This window comes from Carassius carassius, chromosome 35, assembly GCF_963082965.1.
Source record: "Carassius carassius chromosome 35, fCarCar2.1, whole genome shotgun sequence".
Lineage (NCBI taxonomy): Eukaryota > Metazoa > Chordata > Actinopteri > Cypriniformes > Cyprinidae > Carassius > Carassius carassius.
This window is the reverse complement of record NC_081789.1, coordinates 27001118-27018086: the sequence shown is the minus strand read 5'-3', so window position 1 is coordinate 27018086 and position 16969 is coordinate 27001118. Positions and strand designations below refer to the sequence as shown.

At 33.7% G+C, this 16969-nt stretch overlaps 1 protein-coding gene across 2 annotated transcripts in view; it reads right to left on the bottom strand.

Annotated features, from left to right (window-relative positions):
• scn5lab (sodium channel, voltage gated, type V-like, alpha b) overlaps positions 1–16969 on the bottom strand; it is a 143337-nt gene that overhangs the window by 84615 nt on the left and 41753 nt on the right. Inside the window, exons 5-8 of one of the 2 annotated variants that reach the window (XM_059525275.1) lie at positions 13599–13727; positions 9409–9500; positions 6227–6475; positions 2849–2912 (exon numbers count right to left, since the gene is read on the bottom strand). In XM_059525275.1, the coding sequence (XP_059381258.1) occupies positions 2849–2912; positions 6227–6475; positions 9409–9500; positions 13599–13727 (534 nt within the window). Of the gene's footprint in view, positions 1–2848; positions 2913–6226; positions 6476–9408; positions 9501–13598; positions 14066–16969 lie in introns of those variants that run through there. The other variant, XM_059525274.1, reaches the window with a different exon arrangement.

Genomic DNA, 16969 nt, shown 5'->3' with positions numbered 1-16969 from the left:
GTGTAACGGTGCTCATATTTAAAAAAATATATATAACTTTTCCAAAGTGTAAAGTGCAGCATGAACAGTTTCAGTTGTGAGACCTGCTCAGATTTCGTTATTGCGTTGGACCGATCAGAATTAAGAGCAAAGGTCTGTTTAAATGCCGACGTGAGCTGCGTTTGAATTACAATCGTTTTTTTCCTAGTTGTAGTGATGTTCACACTCGCGTGATGCCTTTTGAAAACCTTAGGCCGGTGATACACTGGCATATTGCACCTGTCAAACATCGTCTATTTTGCCGTCAATACTGTTGACGGTGTCCTTTATCAGTAGGCTTTATATTTATGCTCAACATGAAGTATAGATATTGTTGTAGTGAAGACAAGAGCCTGGTCTGTCGGCGGTCTCCCTCTATGTCATATTACAGTAGCAGCAGCGCCAGCGCCGCGTCAGGCACGGTTCTGGTGTGTAAAGACACAGAAAACGCGAAGCAGCCGTCACCCAACTGACACAGAAACGCCACGCTCACGCCACGCAGCAGTGTGTCACCGGCCTTAGAATCAGCTGCAGGGCGGGATTTGCGCTGAACGCGGAGACTTCCGCCACTTAATATGTTCGTTTGGAAACACGAAAATGTACCTATCATTTAACCTTTAAATGCATTTTTTTTTTCATAAAGAAGACCAGCATTTGATGCATCAGCCTTTAGTCTGATATGCATACACTGGAAAAAAAATGATTCATTGAATTTACAATCAGTCAATTTATTTTAGTTACATTTAAATAACTTAAAAAAAAATTAAATGTAGCTAATATCTCCAATAACATTGAAATGATCGAAACATAAAATGCAATGCAAGCCAAAGTCTAAACCATCAATCAGAGACAGAAGGCATGCAGTAGATTGTGTGGTTGATCCTCAAGAGACTAAACTTCTCCTGGTGATCTGTTTATTAACCTCTAACTCTCAGAGCTCCTCAGTAGCAGCTTGTTTTCTCATTCGAGACTGAAGATGTCATGACTCACCGAAGTGAGCTCCTTCGAGTTTATGTAAGCAGAGAAATGACCATCAGCACATACTGTACAGATCCCTCCTGAGCGGACACTTTCGTGCACTATTCATAAACTATTCTGTAAAAAATTAGTTTTAGTAAAACAAATGATTATTAGAGTGTGTTTTACAAGAAAATACAATTGTAGTTTTTTGCATTTAATTTAATTAATTTCTTTGTAACTATTAGTGAAATTTATTAGCATTTTCTAAGTGAAAATCAAAGTAAACCTTATATACTTAAGTCATTATTCAATTCAAATTAAATTATTTATGTATCTGTTCACATGAATGGACATGAATCATAAGTGCTCATTATTCCAAAGAAAAACACGTTTGATTTTCATAATCTTAAATTATTAGGTTTTCTTATCATAATTGTATAATAATTTTTCATTTCAGCAACAAAGTTTAAAGCAATTTTCCATTTAAACAGACGACCAGTGTTTTTTTTGTATTTTTATTATTTTATTTTGCTCATTATTAAATTATTTTATTAAATTTTTTATTAATATTTTAATTAGTGCTTATTTTATGTTGTCATTTTAATTTTAGCTAAAAAAAATGTGTGTATTTGTCATTTTTATAATATTTTATTGTTTCGTCTGTATATTTTTTTTGTTTTATTTATTTTAGTACATCAAGTTAAACTAAATGGAAACTAGAAATGTTGCATTGGAAGGTGAAATTATTTTTTTTGTATTCTTTATTTTATCGGTTAAATTAGTTTTTTTAATTTTTTTATTTACAAGTATAATGTTTATGGTTGTACTTTTACTGTAATAATACTGTCAATGACATGAATTCACTCTGGTATTTTATTTTTTATTATTATTATTTTTTATCCAGTTAGTTCTTGGTAGATGATATTAATTAAATTAAATTAAATTAAATTAAATTAAATTAAATTAAATTAAATTAAATTAAATTAAATTAAATTAAATTAAATTAAATTAAATTTAATTTAATTTAATTTAATTTAATTATTTTTTATTTTATTTTTTATTGGCTGTCTTGTTTACTGAAATCCATTAGTTTAAAGCAGGTTCCATATTGCATTATCCATTATAAACTGATAAGTAGTTTTTTCCTTGTCTAAATATAATGAAAGCCTCAGATACGTGGAGTTGACAGCAGGTCACGCAGACTCTTGATTGGCGTCTGTCTGGATGCTGTGTGTTAGTCAAGGCCACTGACTCATACATGTACATGCAGTTCTGCTGAGTCAGACACTCACGACTCTTACATCCGTTACGACTCTTAAAGCAGCTGCTGCACATCGACCGCTGACCAAATCTAGCTTTAGTTTAACCTTTCATAACATGCATAGCTCCGCCCCTCAAGTCTGATCGGATGAGTCACGTTTGAAGGTGAAATCCAGTAACAAACACACACTCTATTCATTATTTTTAGTCACATTTCCTTGTTTCAAACCATAAATCCTTAGTTCACCTCTCAGAATTACAACATCACAGATATGTGAAAGCAATGCACATTTTTTGGCTCATGCGATACATATACAATGCCTACTGTGGTTTTCAATCAGTAAAGACAACGAGACATTCAAAAACGCTTAATGTGAAAAATGCAAGCAGATGAGCCCAGAATATAATCGAACAAAGACAAACAAATAAATTTGACTTTGTAGTTTACAGATTGCAAAGAAACTGTGTTGACTGTAAACAGCTTACAGTTAGAGAATTACATTATGAAACCATTGTCAGTAAATAAATCATCATAAATAAACACCACTAAGCTAAACACCAGAGTAAAGTCACTGTACCACAATCGAATCTCAGAGCGCATTAAACTCACCCAGCATCACTTGCAGTGCCACATATTAAGGCGTCCTTGGCTCCTTCCACTTTGAAGTAATTATCTGAAAGAATGAAAAAAATATTTAATTTTTTGTTCTTTTTAAACATTTCTATTTAGCATCATAATTCCATATCTAATAATATGGAATCAATAATTAGGAATTATTAATTCGGAGAGAGTCAAGTCGACATGCCTCAAAGGGTTAAAATTACATAAAATTGTCTTAAAAAGATGAAAATGCTGTAGCTTTTCCAGTGATTTTCTGCAAAATATTAAATTAATTACTGCTGTAATTTACTGTGTTTTCATCTCCGATTTTCATATTTTCATAACATTTACCATTCAAACTTAATGCAAATTTCTGAAACCCCATGCTTATGTTTCAGAAGAATCCAGCTCTGCTTCAGATCCCCAGCTCACAGGAAACCTTAACGTTTATATGGAAGTTATATAAATGTAAGGACAAAACATTCTTAAAGTAATGTTTATGGAATGTTCTTATAACCTTATTAATATTCGATATACATTCTCATAATGTTGAAAAACATGTTCTGAGATCATGATTCTTGGAACATAAATATGATGTTATTTGTACTTGAAAGTTCTAAGAAACGTTTTTGTAACATTTAAATAATATTCTAATCACAACAAGAAAACTGGTCATTTACCGTATTTTCCGGACTTTAAGTCGCACTTTTTTTCATAGTTTGGCTGGTCCTGCGACTTATAGTCAGGTGCGACTTATTTATCAAAATTAATTTGACATGAACCAAGAGAAATGTACTAAAAATGAATCAAGAGAAAACATTACCGTCTCCAGCCGCCAGAGGGCGCTATATGCTGCTAAGTGCTCCTGTAGCCTACCACTGAAGACATAGAGCGCCCTCTCGTGGCTGTAGACGGTAATGTTTTCTCTTGGTTCTTGGTTCTAAATAAATGCGACTTATAGTCCAGTGCGACTTATATATGTTTTTGTCCTCATCGTGACGTATTTTTAGACTGATGCGACTTATACTCGGGTGCGACTTATAGTCCGAAAAATACGGTAATTAAATTAAACTTTTAAATAATATTTTGGGGAAAAATAAAATTAGTAGAAAATGTACTGTATGAGATCTTTAAATAACTACTACAAGAAAACTGGACATAGTGTTCTTAGAATATCAAAAATAAACATTTAGATAACATTATTTTGGGGGGAAAATAAAATTAGTAGAACATTTAAGAAATGTTTACGTAACCGACAACTGTACATTTAAACGTTCTTAGAATATTAAAAAGAAACATTTATTGTCATGACAAAACTAGACATTTTATTTTTTCTTAGAATTAACATTCACATAACATATTTCAGGTAAATTGAAATAAAAACGTTTAAGAAACGTTTTAGTAACCTTTAAATAACGTTATAATCACAACAAGAAAACTGGACTTTTACATTTTTTCAAAACATTACAAATAAACCTTCAAACAACATTAGATTTTTGGGGAAAATAAAATTAGTTGAACGTTTATCAAACATTTTAGTCGCCTTTAAATAACATTGTAATCATGTCAAGAAAACTTGACACTGAAACGCTTCTCCCAATGTTTCTCCAAACGCTTATGGACCTGTGTTTATACCGTGTTTGACCCATTCTACCACTGATAGTTCACCAGTGTCCTTCATTTCCTCATTAACACTGGTTATTATGATAGAAAGCTGTATGAATTCAGTGGTTCTCTGTGTTTTGGAGCACGCAAAGCATGACAAAGCACTCAAGGAGAAAGCGTCTTGTCTATTTCTGTCTGTGTCCTACATCTTATCGAGTGCCAGCGCTGTCCTAATTGCTATTCTAATGAAATGAGACCACCCCAAAAAAAGACTGAATCTCATCTTAGACGTCGCTCTTCTGACGGTATTGTCATTCAGCTGCAGAATTATGATCAATATGCTTCATATTAAAGACTGCATGACTGCATCTTGTTGAGTTTAGTATAACTATGATTAAAGTATTTTTATTTTCAAGTGTATATTCAATCAAAGCTAAATCCTAGACATAGTAAAAAAGTTTGAATGTGCAACCAATTGCATACACATAGCCATCATTTTATGTTTTAGTCATCAGTCTTAATTTTCTGATTTAAATAAGAACAAAGTTACCACCAGCCCCTAAGAACTTATTTTATTTTGAATACATTTTAATGTAATTTTATTAAAACTTATCTAAGCAGTTTATGCAACCAGCTCCAGTTTCGTTATTGTAAATTAAAACTTAAAAAAGCTGAAATTAAATTACATAAAAATATTAAATGAAACAAAACATATACATTTTCCAGTAAAAAAATTAAAAATTATGCCTTAAGCAGCTTAAATATTAATTAAATAAAAATGAAAGAAAGCACAAAATTAAATTACTAAGACTTAAAATTAAACTTAAATTAAATTTAAAAAGGTATTCAATAATAATAAAACTTTTAATAAAATAATAAATTATAAAACTTAAATAATGTCTAACTAATTTAAATATACATTAAAACTAAATACCATATGAAAAATAAAATAACAAATAAAATAGTAAAAATAACAAATGCACTTAGAATTACTAAAAATGTTACTAATATTTTACTAAAATTAACAGTTGAAAAAACTTAAATGTAAAAAAGAAATGTTGCTTTTATATATATATATATATATATGAAATAAATATGTCTACGTTTAAAATACATTTGAATGATTAAAATGACTAAAACTAAACAGAAATAAATATAAATGAGCATTATTTAATATATAAAAATAATAAACTAATAAAAAAATGAATAAAAATAAACAAAAACTGCTATATTACTAAAACCTAAGCTAAAGATTTTATTCAACTTAAACCTGGAAATATGCTGTACTAAAAAATATTAATAAATACTGAAATAGTATATAAATAACCCTAAAATAGCACTGAGTTATACTAACCAGAGAAAATACCAATTAAAATTGATATGCTTTAATGTTTCTCCAAGAAAGTGCTGAGACTTTTGCTGAAAAATCCTCCTTTCTCTAAAGTTTCGAAGTGTGCTCAGATTTGCAATCCAAAGTCATAGATCTCAACATCACCTCATCGAATGATTTGAGCTCCTATTTCTGTATAACAACTATTGTATCTGTTTCTGTTTCTCAGTTTCTCTCATCTCGACTCCAGAATATCAGAGAGACTTGAAGATGAACTCTTGTGACTTAAGCCAGTAAGAAACCACCTAAAACCTGCTAAAACCCACTCAGCAAGTGCACAGCGATGCCTCCCACATCAGAGAGGTCACTCCACCCACATCAACTTTCTGCTGTAACGGATGAAATGGAAACGAGCTATTGTTCAAATGGTTTTCCACCGACTTGACCCTGACCTTCATTAGTGATGAAGTCCTCCAGAGAGGACCAGGTTCTGTTATTGCAGAAGAAAGTGCTGCTGTTGTCTGAAGGTAAGGTGTTGTTGAGACAGTGCGCGGTGCTTCGGACGCATTTCTGCCGCAGGTTTCCCATGAAGAGCTGCAGGCCGATGAGAGCGAAGACGCTGAGACAGAAGACCGTCAGGATCATCACGTCTGCAAGCTTCTTCACCGACTGGATAAGAGCACCCACGATCGTCTTCAAGCCTGGGATCAGGAGCGGCACAAATCCAGAATAATGCTGAGTTCAAACTAAGTTTCAATCAGTTGATAAAGTCAACCTATTAGTTATTTTTTAGTGCTGGCAAACGATTAATCGCGATTAATAATTCAAAATATATTTAAAAAAATATTTACATAATATATGGGAATGTGTTGTGTTTATTTATTATGTATATATATATAAATAAATACACATGCATGCATGCATGTATATATTTAAGGAAAATATTTTATGTTTATGTATTAAATATATTTATATATATAATATATAAATTAAATTAATATAAATAAATACATGTAAATATTTTCCAAATATGCACTGTATGTGTGTGTATTTATACATACATCATAAATATACATAGTGCATATACATGTATATTATGTAAACAAAAACGTATATTTTTGATGTGATTAATCGCGATTAATCGCGATGAATCGTTTGACAGAAGTACTTTTTTTTTTTAATTTTCCAGATCATATCAGGGTTGTGCAACATTCAGAATTGGATTAAGAATGTCTGTTGAATTCAGATTCAGTTTTTCATTGTGAATTGTGAATCCAGAATATTTTCAAATATAAATAAATAAATAAATAAATTGGTTGTACTATGCATAACTATAAAACATATATATATGAGTATTTTTAGATATTTTACTTTATTTTATTTATAATATTAATTTAATTTAAAGTTGAAAAAAGTGGGTGAAATGAAAAGGGTATAATTTTAAGTCCAATAATGATAGTAAAAATGTATTTTACTGAATTTTATTGTGTTTAATAACTGTATATTTTTATGCATTCTCCATGTCACCCCTACTTTTTCAATATGATATATACTTTAAGAAATTTAACTACATAAAAAAAAAAAGTAATATGAGATATTTAAAACAAATAAATAAAAATAATAAATTATTTATTTTAAGTTATTTAATTATATTACATATTACATTTCTTTGCTTTTGTTGATTTTTTGGCATTGCAATTCAGTATTTCTTCCAAATCAATTTCCATTTCAGCTTCCTTTTTATTTGTTTTGCCAATTCAAAACAAATGAACGCTCACGAATTTAACAGGATTCTCAAATCCTGAGAATGTTGCCGAACCCTGGGTCACATCTTTCACATTAGAGCATCCGTCCAACCACATTAAACCACAAACACAGCTCACGACATCAGCTCAGTCTTTACAAACATTTGTGAGTGCGGGAAGCACACAAAATGTGAGAGTTCACAACAGACGCTTCCCTGGAGTGAGAACATGCACATTTCTGTATATATAATATACATATATAAAATCATGTATGCGTGTATTTTATGTATGAATGAATATAAATATATTCTTCTCATTCCATAAGAAGCGTCTGCTCATTGGCTCAGCATGCAAACTAGTGTTTCTCTACAGCTACTCATGCCTTCAACACGTCAATGAGACTTTTGGAGTGAGTTGACTGAACCCCGAGATGACAGCTGAAGGAAACGTGACCTGTCCACCCTGATGTCATTCCACTTGTGTGTGATCGACCTACAATACAACACGTTGCACCTGGAGGTCTTTGTAAAGCCGCTGCAATCACAGTATAAAAACAGCTGTGATCGAGTCCAAAAGTGATGTCTAGATTTTCAGACGCAGTATTTATTTTTTCCTTTCATTTTTCACACAGGGAAGTCTTTGTTAAAAAGTTATGAGCCATCAATCAAACCAAGCATCTACAGGAAGTATCAGAACATTACAAACTTTCATTTGAAGAAAAAATATGTGTCGGACAAAAATAGAAAGACTGTGAACTTTAGTTTTAGTTAAAGGACTACAATCCCATTAAGCATTGTGAATGACATCATCAAAATAAAACAATTAAAAGAAATATAACACTATTAATTTAAAGATGTGATATGTTAATTATATATATATATATATAGAGAGAGAGAGAGAGAGAGAGAGAGAGAGAGAAAGAAAGTGGGCGGAGTTTTTTTTCATGCGACTCTCTGATTGGTGGAATTTTCTGAACAGCATCATGGGTAATGTAGTTTCTCACGACAAATACAGCTGTTAAGTACTATAACTTTAAACATGAGTTGAAATAATGCGTAAAGATGGCTTCGGCTACAGCATATACCATCTATTAACAGCCTCAGAGCTGAAAGTCGGTCTGTCTTGAATAGTTATTGTTAAAAATAAAACAAAATTTTCCTGAGGAGAAAATGAATGGAGATTTACTTTGAGAACCAGATTATTTCACTCTATGGCAGTTATTTGAATATCATTCAACCCTGCTGAAAATAAATAAAAGAATAACACCTAGATGGTTTCTCTGAGTCAAGCTGGTCTGGTTTGATGGTTTTACAGAGGTTTTGTCCCCCGCTCACAGGGAACGTTCTCAGAACGTTGTGACAAGGTTTTCTCAAAGTTATGAACAAATGTTCTACCAGTCATGCTGGTTCAAAGTTATCCGGTCTTTAATGACGTTCTTGAAACATTTGAACAAAAGAATTATTAACATTGTTCATGGAACATTCCTGAAAACAGTTTTTTAAATGTAACAACTTTTAGAATGTTCAGAGAACATTCAAAAGTAACATTCCTACAGTGTTTGCACATGGAATGTATCAGTAACGTTTCCTAAATGTTTCTCTTAGTTTTTAAAACGGGATGTTTCGAACGCTCTGAAATGATGCACTCAAAAAAATAATTTATTGGATGAACTCAATTTAATTTATTTGTCCAATAAATATGTGTTGCCTGAACACATAAAAAAAACTAATTCAAAAACCGTCTGGTAAGGCTCTTTAAATTGATGTGTTGCTCAACTCAAAAGTCTCATTTCCTACATTCTGCATTTCCACGTTTCCAACAGGAAGTGGCAGAAATGTGTTTGGGTCATTCCTTAGCACCTCAGGCCTCGGCGTTTGGTGGCCTCTTACCTGGGATGACTGAGATAGTTTTCAGTGCTCGCAGAACCCTGAATGTCCGTAACGCTGAGACATTGCCCAGGTCCACAAACTCAGTAACATATCTGCAAGAAGCCAGAATCGGAGCACAGACCATGACAACAACACCAACAAAGGCAAACAACACAGCAGAGAATGTGCTGGGAAAGAGATGAGCTGGAGGACACAACCGGATGCGGGTCAGATCCTGAGCTGTTGGACTGGACTCTGAGCTGTTCCCTTACGCTTACCTGGGATTACGGAAATAGTTTTCAAAGCGCGGAGGACCCTGAATGTGCGGAGAGCTTGCAGATTGCCTACTTTTATAAATTCAGTTAGAAACCTGCAGAATCAGATTAGAGTTATGTGGATCAAAAGACAAACCACTGAAAGACACAAAAGGGAGAAAATTAAACGTCAAACAACTCAAATGATGTATTTTTATGCACTTAAAGGAACAGTGCACACAGAAATGTTTAATAAAAAAAAAGTTTAAAAAAATGTATGGATTTAGTTCTTCTGTGGAACATAAAAGAGGATTTTTTGCAGATTGTCACGAGGGCTATTTTGTCATACAGTGAAAGTGAATGGGTGCCGATGTTGTCAAGAACAAAACCATTTTGCTAAATAGCAACATAAATTCACACAAAGCCGATCTTAATTCTTTTGTCAACAAAACACCTTTATATTAATGTTTATGTATTTTAGGTATGAATATGCTAAGTCAACCTGACCTTTTAATTTAAAAGTTAATATTTATAATCATTTAACAGCACATTTTCATGTCCATGGTTAACGGTCAGTTAATAGTCACATGAAATGCAGGTATAAAATAGTAAAAGAATGAATTTTTAAATAAAATAGTAACACAATAATTCAAATAAAGTACATTTTTTGTAAGTGTTTTATTTTGACTGCTTTATTATTTTAATTAATTTTGAATGTTTTTTTAATCATCTGAAACATGCCGTGTTCATATTCCAATGCTTCTTTTATTGCACTTTAAAGTTTAATTTAAATAAATTAATTCATGCTTGGCGTTTATAATAAATTATGTTTATAGTTAACGCCATTATAATTAGTTTGTTTTGAATTATCTATGATTTTTTCTTTTTTTTTTACTCAGAATACAACTCAAATGTGTAGAGATGAAAACTAAAATACATGTTTATAGCGCTCATAATTTAGCAAACATTTATTTATCAATACTTTTTTCATGAAATTTGTTTCATGAAATTTGGACCCATTGTTCTCACTAACAGAGTAATTATTTCAAGTTTAATAACTTGAATTTAAACTTTTATTAATTTTTTGTTTTATTTACCAACAATGTGACTTATTTATTTATTTATTTTTTATCAGAAATACAGTAGAACTGCATAATTTATATTTAATAATGTTGTGTATTTTATGCATTTTTTAAAGCTCGACAGTCATTTTATGCCTTTTAAGACGTGTTTTATTTTATGTTTCACAAAAGAAAGTAAATGTTATTAATTCGAAACAACATGCAGGGGAATAAATGATGAGAGCATGAACTATCCCTTTAATTTGGCACAGATTGGTTTCGCATTGGAAGTTCGCAGCTTTCGACACTTTTCTCTTTTTTTATAGGAATTGGAGTTGACTGTTAATTATGATTTATTAGCATTGGCCGTCATTCGTCTGGCTTTAATGATGTCAGGAGCAGCGGCTCGCTTTGCTGTCAACCTCCCAATACACCCGTGATTTACTGGATTTACTGACGTCTCTGAGACATCCGGTTCAAGGACAAGTGGCCTGTTAAAGCTCGAAAAATAAAGCCATAAAGGCCAACGAGAAATAAGCACTTCATCACGGCAATGCTCACTGAGATTCGTCTCAAGATTTAGACAGAAATTCAGGTATTTAAAGGGACAGTTCACCTTAAAATTCCATTCTTTTATTATTTATTCATTATTTAATAGGCTGTTTTTACAGACCTGTGTAAGTTAGTTTCTTGTGTGGAACATAAAAGTGAGGGTTTGGAAACCAGACAGTTGACGATAGCCATCGACTTCTATAGTAGCGGGGAAGATACTATGAAAGTCAATGGCTACCGTCAAAGTTTTGGTTACTAACATTCTTCAAAATCTTTTTTTGTGTTCAGCAGAAGTAAGAAACTCATATAGGTGTGTAAAATCTTGAGGGTATGTAAATTACAAGAATTTGTACATTTATGGGTGAACTGTCCCTTTAAATGCTGTCGTAAGATGCATAAACTTCTTTTTTTTTGTTGAGCTGACGTTGAATCCTTTTAGATTTAAGTGGAAGAAACTGTGGTTATTATTTACAGTGAAAACATCATGAGTAGAACAAAATGAGAAAGAAAGAAGTAAACTTTAGTACTTTAGGAGAAAGTTGTTTAATTAATGTTTTCTAACAAAAGAGATCATTCACCAACCATGCTGTTTATTTGACTCATGATTCACTGAACTAAATGTGCTAATCAGGTTTGTGGGTGTTTAGCAAATAATGTACAGTAAGCACAAAAATGACTCAGCTGTTTAGTGAATTCGTTTAACACCGTATGAACTGAAAACTTCATCCCCAGTCCTGTGTATTAAAAAGTACCTGCAGGTTTTATTTTTATTTATTTTTTTATCTTTGAAAGAAACTGCATTAATTTGATCCGTAAATTAAGTAAAATATTTTTACAGTATAAAATCACTGTTTTCTATTGTAATATATTTAAAAATGTAATTTATTCCTGTGATGCAATGCTGAATATGTGTTTTGTGAAATATTTTTTTCTTTTCCTAAAACAAAGGTTTAAACCCTGGAACATCCTGGGTAATACACTTTTAATTCCCCAGGATATTTCAGGATTTTTTACTTTCTTTTTAAGTGATCGAGCCAATAACCGAGGTGAGAATGATATTATTGGATGTGAACGGCACTCGGTGACACATTCATATGATGCTGTGACTCCAGGGATGCACCTGCATCCACGCTCTCCTCTGTTGCTATGGCGACGCGTGTTTTGGGATTGGGGTCGAGGACGGGGTAAGCGCTCGTAACAATTAATCACAAATACAGACCTGCTGCCCTTCCCAGCTCAAGTCAAGCAGCTGAGATTAGATTATTACAGCCTATTGAAAATAACAACAGCGCCTTTATTGCTTCATTATCTCCACAGAGTCCTAAAGCAAAGCAATCACAAAAATCATCATCGTCAATGTTATATGTGGTAATCGAAAAATATCACAATTTAATGATTTTTTTTTCTAATGGCTAATAATGTTGTAGTTTTAGATTGCATAGTGAATTAAAGAAGTTTTTAGGATTTTTCCTTTTTTGTATTTAGAAATTTCTAATAAACTTCACAAATAATTACAAAAACAGCATGAGACAAACTGAATTAAAAGTGAAATTTAGAAAGACTGAAATAGTACTTTACATTATAATTTATTAAATAACAGATGAAATAATATTTACGGGTTTTAAATCATTTATTTAAAGTACATTCATACAATAAAAAATCTGATTTCAGTAAATTTCACAAATAATAACAAATAAATGGAAAGTGGCACATCAAATTAAACATGACAATTATTTCAAAACCATACTCAACTAATCTTTTACATTTTATTTATTTAAAAAAAAAAATTCAGTGTAAAGCTGAAGTAATTAAAATTATTTTCATTAAATTATAATTATTTCTCATTTTGTTTTTAAATAAATTCTCTTGTTTTTAGGGTTTAATGCACAGTAAATTCTGACATTTTTCTTTTGTTTTTTGTATATTTTTTATTTTATTTTATCATTCAGAGTAATTTCACAAAACAATTATTATTCAGAAATTGCTAGAAAATCACTTAATTAAAGATTCAATTTTGAAATATAAAGACTGAAACAGTATTTTATTATAAACCATACTCTAATAACCTAAACTTTAAAAAATATTATATATCTTTTATAGTGTAATAATGTTGTTATGTTTGTTTTTAAATAAAATATAATTAATTTTTTTTAATTAATTTTGTTATTTTTTGTTATTTTTGTTATATTTGGTCTTATTGTGTTTAGGGTCTCATTCGTAGGATTCGCAAAATTTTCACTCATAAGCTGCTAGTGTATTCCCTTTCTGTTTTTGGGCTCTAATCACACATGAAGGGGTCACAGGAGTCTCTGATTTGACTGAAATCCACAGAATGATAACTTACGCCATAACAATCACGCTGAAGTCTAGCCAGTTCCAGGGGTCCCTCAGGAAGGTGAAGGGGCCGATGCAGAAACCCCGCGCCAGGATCTTTATCAACGACTCAAACGTGTAAATGCCAGTGAACGTGTACCTGAGTGGAAGAGAGAAATGGAGGGATGGAGAGAGATTCAGACTGCGATGAATCAAATACAAAACCCGGAAAACCCCACGGGTGACATAGAGAGAGGATGAACGGAGACGGGACACAAACATGGAGTTGAGAGGAAATGAAAAGCACATTCACAGTCCAGCAGCCCCTGTGACATGAATGACAGCGAGTCGCTCCTTGATGAACTGCTGAATGCACATTACGATAAAAACCGGGTGAGAGATGCAGCATTCTGGAGTGTTTCTCTTCTCATCTTTCTCTTCCTAGTTTGACTCAGCTCAGTGTATTTGTGAGTAGATCTCGTTCTGGTTTGTATCGTACCTCTCATCACATCTGAGACTCGTGCAATCAATGTGCATTTGTAAATCTGCCTTTTTTTATTTTAAACAGCATTGCTTTCATTTTCATTTTCATTTTCATTTTCATTATCATTAGGGGAAGTCGTGGCCTAATGGTTAGAGAGTCGGACTCCCAATCGAAAGGTTGTGAGTTCGAGTCCCGAGCCGGCAGGAATTGTGGGTGGGGGGAGTGCATGTACAGTTCTCTCTCCACCTTCAATACCACGACTTAGGTGCCCTTGAGCAAGGCATCGAACCCCCAACTGCTCCCCGGGCGCTGCAGCATAAATGGCTGCCCACTGCTCCGGGTGTGTGTCCACAGTGTGTGTGTGTGTTCACTGCTCTGTGTGTGTGCACTTTGGATGGGTTAAATGCAGAGCACAAATTCTGAGTATGGGTCACCATACTTGGCTGAATGTCACGTCACTTTTTTACTTCACTTTCACTTTCACAAACAGGCCCACATGGAATCCACACGGAATTCTACAGATTTTATTGGTATCATGTTCTCAGCAACCAGTAAAGGATGCAGCATTCTGAAATTTAAGTTCAATGCATAAGTCCTTCAAATTCAGCGCAGAAGATGCAGAAAATGTCTGTAGATTCCCATCCGGGCCTGTTCATGAGAAATATACATACAGTGGTCCTAAAATGTATTTGCCTACACACTTTTTATCCACACTTAAAAATATATTAATGTCACTTCATTAAACAGGGAAATATAAAAACAAGTGATATTTAAATAGCTTTTACAATCACACACACACTCTCTCTCTCACACACACACATACAAACACATTCTGTATTTATATATATATATATATATATATATATATAGTCATTTGATCATTTATATGTGTGTGTATGTGTGTGTTTTTATTGTTAACTAAAACTATAAAAAATATTTTTTGTTAATAGCAATTAACTCATATTAACTAAAATTAAAGATAAAATAGTACATAAAATTATATAAATAAATTAGTATTAAATTATTAATTAAATTAAATAATTGTATTATTAATTAAACTAATTAATTATGTATTGTTATTATTTTATAAATAATAATGTGGAAATTATTTGTAATTAATTGAAATTTATTTATTTAAAATGTATGTATATAAAACTGATTACAAAAAATTTAAGAGAAAAAATTAATAGAAATTACAAAAGCGCATAACAAAATTACTTTTCAAAATTAAATTTTCACAAATTTGTAAGTGTGACTAAAGTGTGTGTAAATACTCTCTGGGCTCATCATGTGTGTTGTAATGCTATAATTTGATGTCTATATCATAAGTGCTGAGAGGTACGACTTCTCACTGGTTTCAGAAACAGTGTTGTCTTTGCATGCTACGTGCTTCAACACCTCCTGACATGAAGATATCAGACGCTGGTTTCAGAGTGTCCAGAGACCGATGCAGGTCTTCATTAAAGGTCTGCGTGCTTCTCTACGAGCACATGCCTCGTCTCCTACAGTCACTTACACTGCAGGTCACATTTCATCTCAATACATGGGAAAACATGGGATAAATCCGCTCTATCCGGTGGGATGTACGTACGCATGGGCTGACTTCTGCTGGAGTGCTGCGGCCCTTACTGAAGCTGGAGATGATGGACAGACAAACCCAGAAACAGACAAACAGATCAACTGACAGGCAGACGACCAGAAGATGAGTAAACCGAGAGCTGCACATGAGCGCAGCAAACACACAAGCAGAGAGACACGGAGATACATGAGCTGAAGAAGAGCAGAAATAAACCACAGAGACAGAGACAGAGACAGAGAGAGAGAGAGAGAGAGAGAGAGAGAGAGAGAGAGACAGAGACAGAGACAGAGACAGAGAGAGAGAGAGAGAGAGAGAGACAGAGACAGAGACAGAGACAGAGACAGAGAGAGACAGAGACAGAGAGAGACAGAGAGAGAGAGAGAGACAGAGACAGAGAGAGAGAGAGAGAGAGAGAGAGAGAGAGAGAGAGAGAGAGAGAGAGAGAGAGACAGAGACAGAGAGAGAGAGAGAGAGAGAGAGAGAGAGACAGAGACAGAGACAGAGACAGAGAGAGAGAGAGAGAGAGAGAGAGAGACAGAGACAGAGAGAGAGAGAGAGAGAGAGAGACAGAGACAGAGACAGAGACAGAGAGAGAGAGAGACAGAGACAGAGAGAGACAGAGACAGAGAGAGACAGAGAGAGAGAGAGACAGAGACAGAGACAGAGACAGAGAGAGAGAGAGAGAGAGACAGAGAGAGAGAGAGAGACAGAGACAGAGAGAGAGAGACAGAGAGAGAGAGAGAGAGAGACAGAGACAGAGAGAGAGAGAGAGAGAGAGAGAGACAGAGACAGAGACAGAGAGAGAGAGACAGAGACAGAGACAGAGAGAGAGAGACAGAGACAGAGACAGAGACAGAGACAGAGACAGAGAGAGAGAGAGACAGAGAGAGAGAGACAGAGAGAGAGAGAGAGAGAGACAGAGACAGAGAGAGAGAGACAGAGAGAGACAGAGACAGAGACAGAGACAGAGACAGAGACAGATAGATAGATAGATAGATAGATAGATAGATAGATAGATAGATAGATAGATAGATAGATAGATAGATGGCGCTGTAGAGCTGGACGTAGGTGGGCCCCACCCGTCCTGGCCCCCGTCAAACCTGGCGGTGACCGGAAGAGCAAGAGACCCTCGGAACTGGGAAAAGAGCAAACTCTCACCGATGCAGAGGATCTTTTTCTCAGTATGGAGTTGGATTCGGTCGAACAGAAACTCTTTCAGAGGCTCCTAGGGAATATGGCGGCTGCAGCGGCACTTACACTGCTCTGCCTGTTACATATGAGACCACTCCAGCACTGGCTTTATGGCCAAGTCCAGAGGTGGGCGTGAAAGCATGGCACT